The following is an 18,356-nucleotide window of genomic DNA, read 5'->3' as shown; positions in this document are numbered from 1 at the left end:
ATGAAAGTACACACAAGGATAAGAACTAAGAACATCATGTAACGACTTGCAAATATCAAAAGATGGTTGTGACGACTTTCAGTCAAAATAAACTGACAACAATGTACAAGATATGCACATGCCTGTTCGGGCAAGTGTCTGTCCTCGATAGGAAGCCCACAGTCGAAGTTTTAAAACATTATCTGGTGAAAGCTCTCCTTTTTCAAATTCTGCCTCAAATGTTGCTTCTATAAGACCAATTCTTTCAAGAAAATTCTTCCATTCATCTGAAAAGATATAATTGTCATGAAAACATCTGGGATTATTAAATAACAATACCGACCATGCTAGTAATTAGTGTGATATAGAACTGTAAGAACTGAAGTAAAGTTAAGAATACGCCCAAGGCCACATGAAATAGCCAAATACCATGAGCTAAAATACAGCTCTAACAGAACTAGAACCAAAACGAGGTGAAGCCAAAACCTAGTAGATGTGCCAGAAGAGGTTTTCAATGTCCACTATCACCGACACTCTTTGGGCATGGGACAGAGATTTTATACTATGCCAGAGATTACGAGGAGCATGGGCCAGTCTATTTATATCTCTCAAATCCTCTATCTTTCCTCTTTTCCCACGGACTATGACCTCACCATCTTTTTCATCAACAGACAAAGGCGCTTTCCACACTTTGGAGATGTCTCCATTCGAAGACCTTTCGAAGACAAAAATTATAATATATCGAACAAGAGAATCTTACATGTGCAGAAAACCAGATTCTTTAGTCACTTTTAGCCAAAATATTTATTCTATTTTGATTTGTTGTTCTCAAAGACGAGACAACACTAACATGAATCTTTTTAGGTCTTATAGGCCATTTTGGCCTCTTAAAAGATGTTAATATATCTTTCTAGCTGAAGGTTGGTTTATATCTCTTAATTGTCACACACCTGGAAATATTTTCTGAAGGTAGAAAAGCGTAGAAATTCCATCCTCATTCTCTTTCCGAAGTTCATCCATGCTATACATGACAATCTCGCTGTAATATGGGGTATACACACTGAAACAAAAGAAAAACAATATGTACATCAATAATTTCCATTTCTGTATCATCTACTTTTATAACCAATATCTATTCAAAATTTCACCTGAATGACTTCATTGCCCGCACTGGTGGAGGAGGTGGCATGTTCATAAACAATGAGTTTGTAAAAAACTCCAACCGTCTTCGAGCCTCCAAATTCCTTGGGATTGTAGAGGCGGACTCCTTGATGAAAAGAAGGGAATGCAATCTCTTGATAGATTCTCTCTGTTAAAAATAGACCAGTTATAACCGCCAGAAATTTGCAAGTTCAGCATGAACTAGATAATCCAAAGATACTAAAAACCTGTTCAGGTTTCAGGACTTGAATGACTCTAAAGCTAGGTCCATCCCCTAATGGAGGTCGCAAACTGTCAACAAAAAAGATTTAACAACTTTTATCAAATATTTCATTTCTTCCAAATTTTGATAAAATACAACAGCTCGCAGGGTCACATATTTCTGTCCATAGACTCAATTCTGACACTAGGATCGAGCCACATATTTTAGCCAAGTAGCGGCCAATTATGATTGTCCTATAATTGTTTGGCATCATGGTGTATCCATTCTTGAAGATTGGCACAATGGTATGTTACTCTTCTAGCTAGCAGGTAAACCTTCACACATACCTCTATTATAGATGTATAATAGCAAGAGGAGCAAGATGTCATGCACATTGATAAAGCACTCATCTACCAATCAATCATGAACTTGAGCCTTTCCAAATTATAACCAATAAATGGTGTTTCTTACACCCTGAACTTGAGCAAGTGGATGGGGGAGCAGGGGCTGCTCTGGATATCATATAGTACCTTTGCATATTTGTGCCACACCTGAAGTAAGGTCAGTTGTCTCATAGGTTGCCTTTAATTAAACATTTTCCATGTTCTTTTACTCTCTTGTCCTACGTATAAGTGATGCACATGATCTTCAAATTTAACCAAATATGAAGGTTTAATTAGCAATAAAAATAAACAGTCAGGATGAGAGGTGTAATCAACTTTATAATATTAATAAAATATTCCTTATTCCTATACTCAATGGCCATGACCAGGTATTTCATTCCAAAAGCTGATTTTCGAGCACATTGGCAATGTGCAAAACTATGGGATGATGACCATTGTAATAATTATTTGATGACTCTGAAGAGTTATGACACTTGAATAAAGGTTACCCATACTAGAAAATTGAAATTGCCACACAATCAAAATTGGCTGGGAGATGTAACCATACCTGAATTTTACCACAGCTAACCAGAGATCGTTTAATGCATCCATGATGGATTTTGAATACATTCTAGGTTCCTCAACACTTGCTTTTCCCTGCTTTTTGCATTTATCATATTCCACATAATAGATGAGCTAAAGAGAAATACTTTTTGAAACATAATAATTGTATTAATTACAGTTTGGCTGCCATTAGCAACAAGCACAACATCCACTCATAATCCAAAGTATGAACAAATCATTTTCAATCAATCAAAAATAGGGAAACACAATTTCTCAAAAGCCATCTATACATACCATCGTGCTTCCCATTTTACAGTTTTATGCAGCCCCTGCTTCCCATTTTCTAATGCAACTGTGCTTTTCTCGAGAAATAATGATATAAAGATAATATATTTCCACCATTTCAAAACTTGGGATAAACAATTGTTGAAGTTTCACTTTCACACATATATTATACACTGGTTATTATATTATATTTTAAATTTAAAATAATTTCTACATCTTTCAGGCTAGTGTTTCTGACCTTTTCCAGGATGAAAGGAATCTATAAAATCCATTTCAGACTGCCACGTTCAAGATTTCTAAACCATACACTGCAATATCTTTTTAGCAATAAAAGAAATGTAGCATGACACTTACAAGTAATAAGCCAGTCAAAGCTGTGATCCGTGTGACTACATTCTGAAGGTTACTCATTTGAAACATTGTAAAAAAAGATCCAAAACGTAAGCCCTCTTCTGCGTCATGAAACATTTTTTGAAACCTAGCGATCAAATAAGTCCAAAGTGAAAACGACTAAAGGCTAATTCTATGATATCTGTGAAATCAAAACAACATTATCTAAGTTACCATTTCATGTCATCATCAAATAACAAGCCATTAAGTAGCAATTTGACACTCTCGTAAACCTCCTTAACTGCACAAGACATATAAGGATCTTTCCCTAATTTCTCCCATAGCTCTTCAGTATTCTCCTTTTTCTCCATTGCAAGTTCCATTGCCAAGAAAACCTGTATCATTGATTAACAACTTTAATCACAGAAAATCTACCAAATAGAAGCAGCAAAATGTCCAGACACTTAACTTCATTACAAACTGTATACCTTACTGACAAGAAGAAACAATGGCCATTGAACAAGATTTAAATCTCCTTTATTGGATGGCATGATAAGCAAGTCCTTCTCTCTGTAATGGATACAACATGCAGGTAGAACGTATAAAAAGAGCAATTCATACCAGTAAACAGAACTTCATAAACAAAGTTTTAATATGAGCCATAGTCCAGGATGTGCAGGATATTTTTACATTTTCCACAGATGTATTTTCTATTATCTGATATTGTATGACTGTAATTTTAATTTGAATGATATGTTTTTAGGTATACTGCTGCAATATATTCCATATTCTATCTTATTTCTAGAATTGGTCAGATCAAAATCATTAAATGAAAGGTTTATTTGCATTCTAGATTTAAGGTCTATGGGAGAATTATATTCTAAATTCTCACTTATATCTAGAATTGACCTCAATATTTAGTCTCCATCAGTTTGAAAGTCAGGTCTATGGAACAGATTTATCTATAGACTACATACCGATTTGTTACATAATCTTCGGCTCGAAGACAATTAATGATCTCATTCCAGAAAGGTGCAAACACAGAAGCTTCCTCTTTCTTTGACTGAATGGTTTCCTGCAGTACAGTTCAAACCATGGATTAGATGCGTCTGCTTAAATATACTCAATTACACATCATATACACTGAACCATGAAAACAAATAGTGGCCTGTTTAAACTTCGGAAATTTCTCATGACTCTGTATAACTGGTGTCTGCATACAATGTTAGGTTTACCCAGAAAAACGTACCAATGATCAATTCAGCTTAGAAATTTCAAGAGTGTTTCATTTTGAGAAACCTCAAATCTAGAACCATGCTAGAAGCTCCCCAATTTGGCCTCCCAGGTAAAAGTTTTGGAAAATTGTTTTTCTTTGATATAATAGAAACTGCCATTTTATTCTTTGATAAAAAACCAGACTGCATTTTTCTTTTTCTTAGTATCTCAGAAAACAACTATGATAAACTCCTCCATTGACCTCTAAAACCCTTTAAAATGGACCTCCATTCTCTCTCATTCAGATTATTATAAAACAATATTTGTACTCCAATAACTGCCTTATGAACCCACTTTTATTTTCTAGTAAAAACGGGTTTTATATTAACTGTTTGAGAGAACAAAAGAATAATAAATGCCCCAATTCTGATTACTATACAAATCTGATACATACAAGTACCATGGCTATTGTACATCATTTAATCTCCACGTATAGTTATTCTTAGACTATTCATTTGACAATATACACTTCTACACTTGGGAAAATGACATTACACATAGATTCAACACTTACCTCGATACTTGAATTTCGTTGCCTGCATAAAAAAAACTTGTAATTACCACTTTATTCCTTACAAATAACAATCTAGGTTTCATCTGGATACAATCTTACTGGTTGTATTCCAAGTTCTTCACAAAGGCCTCTGGAAATGTATCAAACCGATTCCTCAACATCTCAATGGAACGTATCTGGAAAAAATTACTCACCAAATTAAAAGCCATTGTCAAACATGAACACAAAAATATATGGACAGTCAATGGTATTAAAATTTATAAAAAAATAATAAATGTACGTTTACACCTTTATAGCCTTTAAATACATACATCACAGATAAATTAAACAAGAATTATCATCATACTTCCCCAAGCCGGTCTTTTGCACCAATTAGACCTCCTAAAAATGCAGACCAAATTGTGTACCAAATCGAAATGTCGAGAAGATAAATCTGCAAGCAAATTTGTTTAAGTGAACTGAGGAACTTTGTTGGCATACACTACACTGGAATCAAGCCTAATACCTTTAAATTTTCAAGCTCAAAATAAAAATAGCATAAAAAATCTTAAAACATTATAACAGCATCATTATAGATCCCTGACATCATAATACATTGAGTGGCTGGAACACCCTTAAAAATTGCATCCCAAATTGCTTGGAAACTGAGTCACATATTGCTTTTTCCACTCAGGCAAAAGTTAAGCTCCTGCACTCTTTCATTGGCAACAGTTTGGTGTTCCAAATATTTCAGATTCCAATGACCTATCTGCCTCTAGCTCACTCCTATTTAAACATGGTGGACACCTATCTGCCTCTATTGTTTCGTCCAATGACCAACAATTTAAATTGAGTCGTCAATACGGCTGTTTTACACCAGCAAGTTTAGGGAAGAGTTGATTTGTTTCATATCTGGAAATGTTTTGCAGAATATTTTATGGAGATATCTTAGATTGATTGATGCAATTGCTGATATTATTACCAGTAAATAAGTTGTTTAGATTTCCTTTCTTCTTCATCCCCATATGAAGATTGATTGCGCATATGCAAAAAGTTATTTATGAAAAGTTGGCTTTTTGGGTTTCTGCTTGGCATATGCAAAAAGCTTGAACTATCGGTCAAAGTTATTTCAAACACAAGAAGGGGAAACATGCTAGTAGGCAATGTACAGTTGTCTATGTTTGAAGAAATCGTTAACATTGTTTTGAAAAATGGTCTGTTAAAGATATCCAAATTATGGCCTGTAGCACTCACTTTTTTTCTCATGCAATTGATGTGCTTCCATCAGATATCTGAACAGCTAATGAGTATTTTTATAATTTTAAAAATCTGGATTTTTAGCGGCAACAGAACTGGGATCATGAGTGAATACTTCCAGATTTCCTGTCCCCACGCTCTGGAGCATAGGCCCCACCACTGGTAATCTTTTCTCTAATACAGCACGTTATTATCACTGAATGTAAGAGGTTGACTCTAGAGAAAGCCAGTAAAATACATAAGAGCATGTTGATCCATGAATAATCGGAGAATTAGAACATGCAGATACTTAGCATTGACACCAGTTCCACGAATAGCACAGAGCCTATCTGGGAAGGAGACCAATGAAACCTATTCTAACTTTGAATGCCTTATTATGTTCAATACAAATTCCGTAGAAATCTTTGGGATTCCAAATGTTAAGAAATTTTCATCAGGTACAATTACATTCAAAAACATCCTTCCAGAATTAGCAAACACAATGTAAGATAACACTTGAGAATGTTTTGAAAATATTCAATGTGTGCATCATACAAACTGAAAGTTACTGACAATATGCACATACCAAAACAATTGGAGCCCACAAGAAGAATACAGTTAAAGCATTATGATTATCTGGGGAAGAAAAATAAAGATATGTCAGGATATTGTTAGGAATACAAATATAAATATAATCAACACAAAAGAACACAATGTAAGTATTACATTCAACTATAATTGTTCAACTTAATAATTCATATTTAGATTACTTGTTATATGTTCAAATCCATTTGTTTATAAAATAAAATTCACATGAAGTTTGAATTGTGAGATAACAAGCTCAACCACACACCTTGTGCATGAACTCACACTCCTTGGGGCAGGTGTGTTAAAACACACCATTAACTTGTTAATGAAAATACATTTGTATTGAATAAAGTTGACACCTTCAAAATCTAACTCTCCCAGGTTAGGAGGCAGTTACGAGTTAAATGCACTGCCTCTTACCAGGTTATGCTCTTGGAAACAGGTGTTCGACCCATAGAAAACATTGGCACTCCAAAGAGTATATAAATACATTACAAAAGTCAAGAATATGTCGAATCATCGATTACCACATCTTGCTTGGAATGTTGGATGTAAGCTACAAAAGAATCATAAGAGTAAGATTCCCTCATCTGGTTGGGTTGTTGACATAAGGAAATGGTTTAGAAGATGGGGTGTGGATGATCTTTTAGAGCTTTCGGGCGATGCTATGCATTATGTAACGATTGACGAAAGGTTGGTGGAATCATTAAGGATGAAGTGGGAAGATGCTAAGAGGACAAAGCTAGAATATTACATTGCAAATGTCAACCCTGAATGTTGGTCTCAATATAAAGCAAGAACGCCTATTGATCGTATCCAACCTTATCTCATTACCAATATAAGTAGTAATGCTCGTAGAGCCCTTACACTACTTCGCACTCGATCTCACAAGTTAGGTAGTGAAGTTGCATCATGGTATCAAGATGTAACGAATTTGAAGACATGTAAAGTATGCATCGAATGCATGGTAGAGGATGAATGTCACTTGCTCTTCACATGTTCGACATATAGTGCAATTCGTTCAAGATATGCTGACATACTACGAGGTAGTGATAATTTAGTTGCCATACTTAAGACACCACCTAGAAGATTGAGCTCATATGTGTATGCTTTATTCACACATACAGACTTTGTGCTTCAATGTATGAATACCCCTTCTTAGGAAGGAAACACATATCAAGAACACATGTATACTCTGGTCCCATAGGTCAAAACTGGCCTCTTTATGGACGATAAAAATTCTAATTCTAATTCTAATCCCATCATTACTAGATTGTTCCCAGCTTCTATAAGTACTTCCATTGAAGTCAATTATAAACCATGAACCATCTTTTGTATAAATGATTAGTTATCGTTACTTTTTAGCATTACTTGTAACTTCATTGTGATCTTCCCCCATCATATAGTTTTTGCTCTTTGGTGTTTAATTGTATCTCTCTCCTGAACGCAGCATGAGGATTAGGGTTTAGGTCAAAAACCGAGAGGGAGAGAGTTTAAGTAAGAGACAAAGGGAGAGAGAGAGATGCACGTTGTCTTGGGTACAAAGAGTGTACCTCTTTTTTGGTTTTTAGATATTATGTATATACAAGTCAAAAGTGTGCTACGAGTGCGTTCACACTCGTGCACTAATAAAAGGCACGATGGCCCTTTATTCCCAACAACCTCCCACCTAAAGGCAATGTGCCGTGAGAAGAAAAAAAAAAGTCAGCCAAGTCCAAGTATGTACAAAGCTGAACTACATACATCTATCCAACTCCCATCATCTGTCGGCAATGAGCAAATCGCTCAGCTGGAAGACCCTTCGTGAGAAGATCTGCAAGATTATTATTTGTATGTACTTTGACAAGCTCAATGTTCTTGCTATCAAGTACATCTCTGATGAAGTGATACTTCACCTCTATGTGCTTCGTCTTTGCATGAAAGACGGGATTCCGAGCTAGCATGATAGCACTCTGGCTGTCACAATGAAGAATAGGTAACTTTGTAATGCCAAGATCTCTCACTAGATATGAAAGCCATAAAGCCTCTTTGCATGCCTCAGTGGCAGCAACATACTCTGCCTCTAGAGTAGACAATGCAACACACTTCTATAGTTTGGAGATCCAAGAGACCGCTCCTCCTGTGAAAGTAAACACATACCCAGAAGTAGACTTCCTGCAGTCTATGTGACCAGCATAGTCCGCATCTATAAAACCAACGACAGATGCCTTTTGCTTTCCAAAGCAAATGCCCAAGTCTTTTGTGCCTTTGAGGTATATCATAATACCTTTCACCGCTTCCCAATGTTTTTTGCCGGGATTTGCCATGTACCTACTAACCACTCCCACTGCAAAGGCAGTATCATGGCGTGTAGCAACCATTGCATATATCAAACTGCCAACGGCAGAAGCATATGGAACCTTAGCCATTTCAGCCTTCTCATCATCAGATGTAGGGCTGTCTTCTGCACTGAGTTTCAAATATGGAGGCAATGGAACCCCAATTGTTTTCCCCCCCTCCATATTGAAACGTTGCAAAACCTTAGAGATATACTCCTGTTGAGATAGAAAGAGTACCCCTTTCGATCAGTTTCGGATTATTCACATGCCAAGGATGTGATTTGCATCACATAAGATCCTACATATCAAAGCTGCCATGAAGGCTTTGCTTCAATGAATCCAAGGCATGAATATCCTTGCCAGCAATCAACATATCATCAACATACAAAACCAAGATAATCAGGCTGCCATCTCCTGCCTTCTTGGTGTACAAGCAGTGGTCTACTTGACTTCTACGAAAACCTTGAGACTGCATGAATGCATCAAATTTATGATACCATTCTCTTGGTGCTTGTTTCAACCCATACAAACTCCTTTTGAGCTTACAAACCATCTTCTCTTTGCCTTTAGCCACAAAACCTTCAGGCTGCTGCATATATATGTCTTCATGCAGATCGCCATGTAAAAAGGCGGTCTTCACATCCATCTGTATGAGCTCCATATCTTCAGCTGCAACTAAGCCCAAAATTATTCTTAATGTAGTCATCTTGACTACAGGTGAGAGGATCTCATCAAAATCAATTCCATATTCCAGCTTGTATCCTTTTGCAACCAATCTTGTTTTGTACTTTGGCGAGGAATCAGAAATGACCTTCATTTTATAAACCCATTTGCATGGAAGTGTTTTCTGCCCTTTAGGCAATTGCACCAAATCCCAAGTGTCATTTTTCTCAAGAGATTCCATCTCTGACAACATGGCTTTATACCATTTCTTATTGTCCTGTCTGTCTATTGCTTCCTTGAAGCACGTCGGTTCGCCACAATCAGTTACCATAACATAATCAGCCACACTGTTTGCATCAGGAACAAATCTGTCAGGCTGTCTAGTAACTCTAGACGATCTCCTAACCCAATGCTCATTGTTTGGTAGCTGTTGAGCCTGCAAATCATCATTTTCAATTTCCAGTCCAGGCATTTCAACCTGCAAATCAGCATTCACAGCTTGCTGTTCTAGCTGTTCGTGCACATTTGGTGGCTCATCATTATTGGCAAAGGCTGGCTGATGATTTCCAACCTCATTTTCTGCATTTGCAGGTAATTTTACAGCAGGTGTTTGCTGCTGTACAGCGGGCACATTTTCCTGTCTAAAAGGTATTTCTTCTCGGAATACAACCCTACGTACTTCCTCCGTCTTTTCGGGTTGTTTATGCATCATTGCTGCATACTATTTTTCGTTTCTCGGGATCCCACAATCTATACCCCATTTCACCCTCATCACCGTATCCTAGGAAAATACATTTGCAGGACTTTGGCTCAAGTTTGTTGCGTTCTTCTTTACGAATGTGCACAAAAGCCTCACAGCCAAACACTCTCAAGTGAGCATATGAAGGTGGCTTGCCAGACCACGCTTCTTGGGGTATTCCCCCTCCCAAAGACCTGTTAGGTGACCGATTAATCAAGTAAACAGCTGTCATAACAGCCTCTGCCCAAAAACCATGGGGTAACGCAGCATGAGACCGCATAGTACGGACCTTATCTTGAATAGTCCGATTCATACGCTCTGCAACTCCATTTTGGGGTGGATTATAAGGGGCAGTGAGTTCCCTCTTTATCCCTTTGCTGTCACAAAGTGCTTGAAAAGCCTTGGACACATATTCCCCACCATTGTTAGAGCGAAGACACTTAAGTGTCTTATCAATTTGATTCTCAACTAATGCCAAAAATGTTTGAAACTTGTCGAGCACTTCATCATTGCTACAAATAGGGTAAACCCATACCTTCCGTGTAGCATCATCGACAAAAGTGACTAAGTATTTCTTTCCCCCTAATGATAGCCCTGGCATCTGACATACATCTGAATGTACAAACTCAAGCGGGGACGACTTCAGCAAAATAGACTTTTTATGAGATGTTTGTACATGTTTACCATAAATGCAATGATCACAATGTTCAAAATCAGCATAACGAAGACATGGCAAGTAACCCAAACAAGAAAGTACTTTCATACCAGTTTCACTCATGTGTCCCAACCGGCCATGCCACAAAGAAACACTAGGCTGCTCGGTTATGGCAACAACATGGTCACTCACACTAGATACATGGAGAGGATACAAAGTATCACTTTTACTACCCTTGGCAATAACTCTAGATCCCTTACAAATCTTCCATTTCCCATCACCAAAGGTTGTGTGAAATCCATCATCATCTAGCTGTCCTGTGCTAATCAAGCTCTTCTTGAGCTGAGGTACATGTCGTACAGTGTGAAAGCAGACCCATGCTGAAACTGTAATTGCACAGTGCCAATACCTGCAATTTCACATGCATAGTTGTCCCCAAGATGGACAACACCATGTCAACCACATGTGTAATCTGAAAACCACTCATGATGAGGAGTGACGTGAAAAGAAGCACCGGAATCGAGTATCCAAGTGTGCATGTCACCATCCGTATCCCCCTGTGCAATCTGAAAACCACTCATGATGAGGAGTGACGTGAAAAGAAGCACCAGAATTGAGTATCCAAGTGTGCATGTCACCATCCGTATCTGCAAGGAAAGCATGATCTCTATGGCATCATGAAACAAAGAGTACATCATTTCCACTATCACTATCATGAGTGACTACATTCACCTCTTCAATTTTAGTATTGCCTTTCCTCGGTTGAATCTCTCTCTTTTCTTCTATGAAATCATCTATCTTCTTGCCCTTTCCTTTCTCTTTCTTCCATTTGAAACAATCACGTTTAAAGTGTACCCTTTTTGCCACAGTGATGGCATTCTACATCTTTACCACGTGATTTATTACGGCCATAACTATCAGATTTGCCTCTTTGTTGTGACCTACCCCTCATATGCAACGCACTAGAGGACTTATTGGATGCATTATTTTGCAGACTCATCTCTTCCATGAGTAGAGAACTCTCTACATCGGCATAAAGAAGCATCGCATTTGAATTGCTCATAACAGTCCTGAAAGTAGCCCAAATTTCTGGCAAGGTGCAAAGTAAAAACGTGGCCTTAAACTCATCATCAATGATGAATTTTAAGGCAACCAATTGGCTGAAAATGGAATTGAACTCACTCAGGTGAATTGACATGGGTGTGCCCTCTGTCATACACAAATCCATAAGTTTCTTAAGCCAATAAACTTTGGTAGTTGCCGTCTTTTGGGCATACAATTCCTCTAGTCTAATCCATATAGAATAGGTGGAGTCCAAACCTTCAATATTAAAAAGCAAAGCATCAAAAATCGACAACTCAATAGTCGAGCGCGCAAGCTCATTCAACTCTTGCCAATCATCTTCATCCATATCTGTAGGCTTTACCCCTTTGACCTTAATAGGCTTTGCATGCTTCTTCTGTAGCAGGATGTTGTAGCATTGCTTTTTTCCAAACCGCGAAGTTATGTGCACCCTCAAGCTTCTTGATGTGCATAAGGTGGCTACTATCACTACTGCTACTCATGGTTTCTTAGCCAAAACGGAAGACCAAACCTGCTCTGCAGAAAACGTGACCTGCTCTGCAAAAACCCTAAATTCTGCTCTGCAAAAAACCCTAATCTCTGCTCTGTAGAAAACCTTAAACTCTGCTCTACAGAAAACTCGAAACTTTTCTCTGCATAAAACCCTAAACCCTGCTCTGATACCAATTTGAAGGCAGCACGAGGATTAGGGTTTAGGTCAAAAACAGAGAGGGAGAGAGTCTGAGTGAGAGAGAGAGAGATGCACTCTGTCTTGGGTACAAAGAGTGTACCTCTTTTTTGGTTTTTAGATATTATGTATATACAAGTCAAAAGTGTGCTACGAGTGCGTTCACACTTGTGCACTAATAAAAGGCACGATGGCCCTTTATTCCCAACATCTCCTCTCATATAGCTATTTTATCCATCCACTATGTGAGAACTAAACATCTCGTTTTCATAACTACAGCTTGAGGGTTATTAACCAACGTAGCCTGCCCAGATCTTGTTTTACTCTTGAAGTCGGTGCATACACAGTAGCAAGGTTGACCGTTGTTATCATAGTGCAACTACATAGCTCGCATGTATTAGAAGTCAGACACCATTTATTGATGCAGAAAGGAGGAAGACAAAGAGAAGAAGAATATTGGTAGCTCTCTCATGAATAAAAGCTCAATAGGTTCAACTTTGCAAGTTGGAGATGCAAGAAGAAAAATGGAGACCACAAGTCTTCTATGAGGTCAGTCTCTCCCCCTCAATTACAGTCATTTTGGCATCTCTATGGACACTAAAAAATATCTTATTTAATTATGTACAAAAGCATTCAATTGCTTAGGAACATTACCTATGATGAGAATTATGAGATTTGGTAGCTTGATTAGTTATAATTAATAACAATGAGCACCTAAACTTCTCTTGGTATGGTGGTCTTATGTTCCTATTTTTCATAATTGTCAACTATTTGATTGAGACCCTAACCCTTGCCATAAACACTTCATCTCACACTACCTCCCAATTCCACAATTCTAATTATTTGATTATGATGGGCAATATAAAATTACAAACCTTTGGAGATTAAGTCATGCCATTTATAATTGATTTCTCCTGAATATGATGTTATCGAATTTGTGGCACCCACAAGTGGCTTTATCTATGGCAACAAGTTGAATTTGTATTAATGAGATTTTAAGCCCATAGAAATATTTGACAGTGAAACTTCCAAACAATCACCAAACTGAAGACAGTATCCAAGATTAATGAGATGTCAAGTCTACAGAAATATTTAGCACTGGCAAGTGTCAAGATTAAACACCAACCTGAAGAAAATAGCTAAAGGTGAATTTGGAGACAAGCACCAACACCCAAAATAAGACATATCTGTTAAAAACAACAGGCATTAGTGATCACTTATAACATGTCTACTGATAAGAAAACCAGAAAAACTAATTTATGTTCTCTGTTTTATTCTTAGAAATATTATTTTGAGGGGAGAACAACCTCATATTTTATTATGAGGCTAGATTGTTATTATATGTGATATATTTAGAAACTGTTGCAGCAGCAAGAGAGAAGGTCAAAAAGGTTTGCGACCAGATTTGGAGTAATAGAAATTTGGATTACAACTCTACTGCAAGAAGAATCTGAACGTTTACTAGAAAACAATCTAGGAGCTCAGACATAATATCATAATGCACCACATATCAGTTAACAGTCAACAGCATTCTTGAGGAATAATTGCTGCCTTTCCTATATACATTGCCTTAGAAGCATGAGGACCTCTCATGCAATACCGATTGAAATCCTCAACCTATTCTACCCTCGATGACAATGCTACCAGTTTTCTAATGTAGGATTATTTAGATTACATTATAATGGCAAATACTTCTCTTGGCACAAGTTTGGTACATAAGTGGTTCATTGTAATTTTGTTCTGAAACCCATTCTCATAAGGGAAATAAAACAGAAATCAATAACTTGAACCATATTTTATTTCACTTTATTCCCCAAAAAGACTCTAGGGAACCAACAGGTCACCTTCAATTTTGAAACTTATTTGTCCAGGTGCATTCAAAGTATATTGCCAGCTTTCAGCAGTCTATCTTGTTCAATATGGAAATTTCAAACTTCTTGGTTCATGTTGAGTTTTTGAGATAACTCCAGTAAGATGTTTCTTCACTTTCAAGAAGTGAAAGGAAGGAAAAGGGATTGTGCAGGGAAACATAAAAAGTTCAAATGTTTAGTAGCCATTATTCAAGCCAGAACAACTAGATTTAGCTCATTCAAAACAAGACAGTTGTAGCACTTTAGAACTATGATACCAAAAAGGGGGCAAACTGACAAGACACCTCAATGTTGGCCTTAAGTATGCTGTAGACTATCTATATATTTATGATGAGAAATAATTAAGGTATGGATGATTTAGTCTCGTATGTCATTTTGGCCCTTCATAGACGATGATCCATCTTGCTTTAAATCTTTCTTTGTGGAAAAATGGGTTGAGAACTTCCACGATAACAGATGTTCTTTATGTAGATCCCTTGCAACTTAGATGAGAATAGGTCATAATTCATGCTCTACTGTTTTATCAGGTCTCTAAATTACTTGTAGATTCTAGTTCACATTGTTCCTGTTTATGAACCGAGCTTCGGCCATGTCCTTGGTTCTTATCCCACAAGAATAAAATATAGGTGAGTGTCAAAGAGGCATTCAAAGTATAACTAAGGAGCTAGAACTTTGTTGAAATATTCATTAATCAATGCAGATGAGGACAGATATATAAACAAAAATTCATGAGAGAGGTAGTACGCAGTTTCTAAAAACTATAATTGACCACCTAGCTCAGAATCAAGTAATGTGACCTAATGATCACATAGTCTAAAACAAACTATGTGAAAAAGGTATATTGAATATTCCAACTCAGAATCAACATCCAAGTTTCAAGTCACAATCGGCAAGGGTTTGGTTTGAACCGAACCGAACCGCGAAACCACTGTTTAACGGTTTCAACGGTTCGGTTCGGTTTCGGTTTAGTTTCAACAATCAAAAACCGCAGTTTAAATGGTTTAATGGTTTTTATTTTTATTTTTATTAAAAAAAAATTTAATTCTAAAAAAAATTTAAACAATCTTTTCATTTTTACACCTTATTCTCACATTTTAGGAACATCTTAAAAATTTTAAAAATTCTAAATAATGAAATATTATAAATTTTAAAAAATAATAAATTTGACCTATGTTGAAAACCGAAACCGAACCACGAAACCACAGTTTTTACGGTTTGAAAAATGTTTTAACAGTTCAGTTTAACAGTTTCGCGGTTTGGTTCAGGTTTCAAACAATTTAAACGGTTCGGTTTGGACCCTCTCAAACCGAACCAAACCATTGCCAATTGTTAGTTTCAAGTAGCATAGTAAAGGAACAACCTGATGTAATCACTTGGCCTTTCATACAACCCACGTCCAACAAAATAGCGTTCCTGGGAAACATAGGTAAATAGAATATCATCATACATTAAGAGATATCATCTTAATGCCTACAAAAGATACATTTGACCTTGATCAATGTGACATACCTGAAAAAGCCATTTTAACGCTTCCATAACTCTGAACCTATCACTTCCCTCAGACCATTCTCTCAACAAGGGAATGTGTAGAATCAGACTTACAAAAAGCTGGACAGCTGCATATACACCTAGCACTAGCAGGTATATATGGAAGAATGCATTTTCGCCCAGCATCATCTTCCTAAAAATTCAGCAGACATTTTCAAAAGGATGTCATAGAATTTTACAATTATTTGTCCCGGAATTTTTCGAAGTTAAAATCTTTCACTTTAAACTCTGTAGCCAGATTGCAAGGGATGTTTCCCTCTATGTACTTAACGGGTTCACTTTATAATGCTATCTTAAAGATAAGAAATCCTTCAAAAGATCATTTCAGCATAAGACCACCAAAACAATGTTATGCAGATTATCACTGAATGAGGTTAACTTTAGCAATTGGATTAAATGTTGCCACGGCATATATTGCTATTAGAAAACAACTTTTATAACGATTGACATATCTACTGAAATTTTATGCAAGATTAATGAAAAAATACTTCCATTATACCAATAAATTCTATTAATTATGTTACAACTCAGACATAGTGGTACTATAAGACTTGAATAGGAAACATAAAAGAATTATACTAATTTCAATAGGACATACATTATCATTTATCGTAAGTTGTAAGAGTTAAAAGATGAATTTACACAATAAGATTATCTCGGGTATAATAACTTACAAATATAAGTAAAATGAACCGCCTGTGCATCCTCCGAAAAAAATCAGTTGTACAAATATTCGATTCATTGCATTTTTCCGTGAACTTCTATAGGCTCCTACCATCAGTATTACATCAAGCACAGCTGAACATTCACAGAAATGACAGTTATGTTACTTTCCGAAAATATACTAGCACTAGCCTATTTTTCATAATGTTAGTGAAGGGATAAACAAAGTCAGAAGGACGCAGATATTTGAGAATTTAAGAAATTGAGAGTTTCAATAAGATAAGTCAGTGAATCTATATGTAATAACTTGTGAGGACTTCCCAAGTCTCAAGTGAAAAGGTAATGTTTTAATACTATGCTTCATCATTTAATATCTAACTTTTATTCACAGTTTTTAAACTGGAAAAAAAGGAATAACTGAGATCTCTTAATTGTTATTTTAAAGATATCTATCACTGAGCAAGGTAATGGAATATGAGGACCAACGGTGCCTAGGACTTTTCTTGCTACAGCTGAAGAGACATCGGGAAAAGTTGTTGAAGAATACAGCCACACAAGCTCATCCACAAGGAACAATCACAACTTTCTTTAGCCCCATCACTCCTACTGATTCTACAAGTCAATCAAGGGATACACAAATGGGCTCCCGACCAGGACATGACAAAGGGGTTACAATTGATTGGGCAATAGCAATTTGCTGTGCACGGGGGCCCCAACCTCAACACCCTTGTCATCGACAGATAAAAGCCATTATCTCCCGCCATCGCAGGTGCTTCCCTCACTTCGGAGACCTTTCCATTCTGGATCGACCTATGCTAGAGATCTTTCGAAGTCAAAAGTTACAATACATCTAACTTGAGACTCTCACATGTGCCGAAAACCAGTTTCCCTCATCTCTTTTTATCTCATTTACTTCTATATTTATGGAATAATATTTATTTTATTTTGATTTGTTGTTCTCAAAGACGAGACAACACTTAAGATGTAATCTCTTGTTTGGTCTTATAGGCCATTTTGGCCTCTTAGAAGACGTTAATATATCTTTCTTTCTTTCTTCTTTCTGCTCCTCTCTATATAAGCCATTTTGGCCTCTTCAAAGATGTTAATATTTCTTTCTTTCTTTCTTTCTTTCTATAACTTAAGTTCCGGCTATGATTGGAGGGTCTCTAACGACCATGCCACTTTGTTGAAACCAATCCTCCACTTATGCATACCAACAACGCCAACACATACAAACATGAGAAATTTATCTTCCCAATGTTTCCCACCTTCGGCACGCCACATCACGACATCATTGCATAAATTCTCATTGTCATCAATTATTTCATACTCCTGACATGTTTGGAAACTGCAAAGGAATAAAGGGAGATAGACTTCAAACTTGCCAGACAAAGTCCAAATATCTGGGTGCAGGTTTGAAGAATACATAACTGTTAGTATTGTTCATGTGGATGTTTCAGTAACACAGTTTATATTAATTGTACAAAAACCACAAGAAATGCAAGTTGGCACCCAATCCTTATGGTTATAAAGTAGTATATACAAGTACCACATCTGTAGTATCTCATTTAATGCTGAGAGGAGCCGTGTGAAATGAATCAACACAGGGGAGTGTACCCCACAGTGTGTTTAGAACAACAATAAAATAAAAGT

The 18,356-nt window shown here is 36.7% G+C and overlaps 1 protein-coding gene across 1 annotated transcript in view; it reads right to left on the bottom strand.

The window, feature by feature from the left end:
• LOC147853644 (callose synthase 9-like) overlaps positions 1-18,356 on the bottom strand; it is a 36,299-nt gene that overhangs the window by 7,197 nt on the left and 10,746 nt on the right. The window contains exons 15-32 of the mRNA XM_087331824.1: positions 16,715-16,838; positions 16,002-16,173; positions 15,853-15,905; positions 13,748-13,808; positions 13,497-13,581; positions 6,495-6,544; positions 5,040-5,126; positions 4,793-4,869; positions 4,694-4,715; positions 3,882-3,979; positions 3,393-3,474; positions 3,139-3,299; positions 2,925-3,052; positions 2,294-2,375; positions 1,368-1,431; positions 1,128-1,288; positions 930-1,039; positions 123-266 (exon numbers count right to left, since the gene is read on the bottom strand). Of these exons, the coding sequence (XP_087187950.1) occupies positions 123-266; positions 930-1,039; positions 1,128-1,288; positions 1,368-1,431; positions 2,294-2,375; positions 2,925-3,052; positions 3,139-3,299; positions 3,393-3,474; positions 3,882-3,979; positions 4,694-4,715; positions 4,793-4,869; positions 5,040-5,126; positions 6,495-6,544; positions 13,497-13,581; positions 13,748-13,808; positions 15,853-15,905; positions 16,002-16,173; positions 16,715-16,838 (1,761 nt within the window). The remainder of the gene's footprint in view (positions 1-122; positions 267-929; positions 1,040-1,127; positions 1,289-1,367; positions 1,432-2,293; positions 2,376-2,924; positions 3,053-3,138; positions 3,300-3,392; positions 3,475-3,881; positions 3,980-4,693; positions 4,716-4,792; positions 4,870-5,039; positions 5,127-6,494; positions 6,545-13,496; positions 13,582-13,747; positions 13,809-15,852; positions 15,906-16,001; positions 16,174-16,714; positions 16,839-18,356) is intronic.

The sequence above is a fragment of the Azolla caroliniana genome, unplaced genomic scaffold (genome assembly GCF_043228905.1).
Source record: "Azolla caroliniana isolate FFs.n. ecotype wild unplaced genomic scaffold, voAzoCaro1.0.p SCAF_16, whole genome shotgun sequence".
Classification (NCBI taxonomy): Eukaryota; Viridiplantae; Streptophyta; class Polypodiopsida; order Salviniales; family Salviniaceae; genus Azolla; species Azolla caroliniana.
The sequence above is the reverse complement of the archived record's forward strand: the minus strand, read 5'-3'. Positions and strand labels throughout refer to the sequence as shown.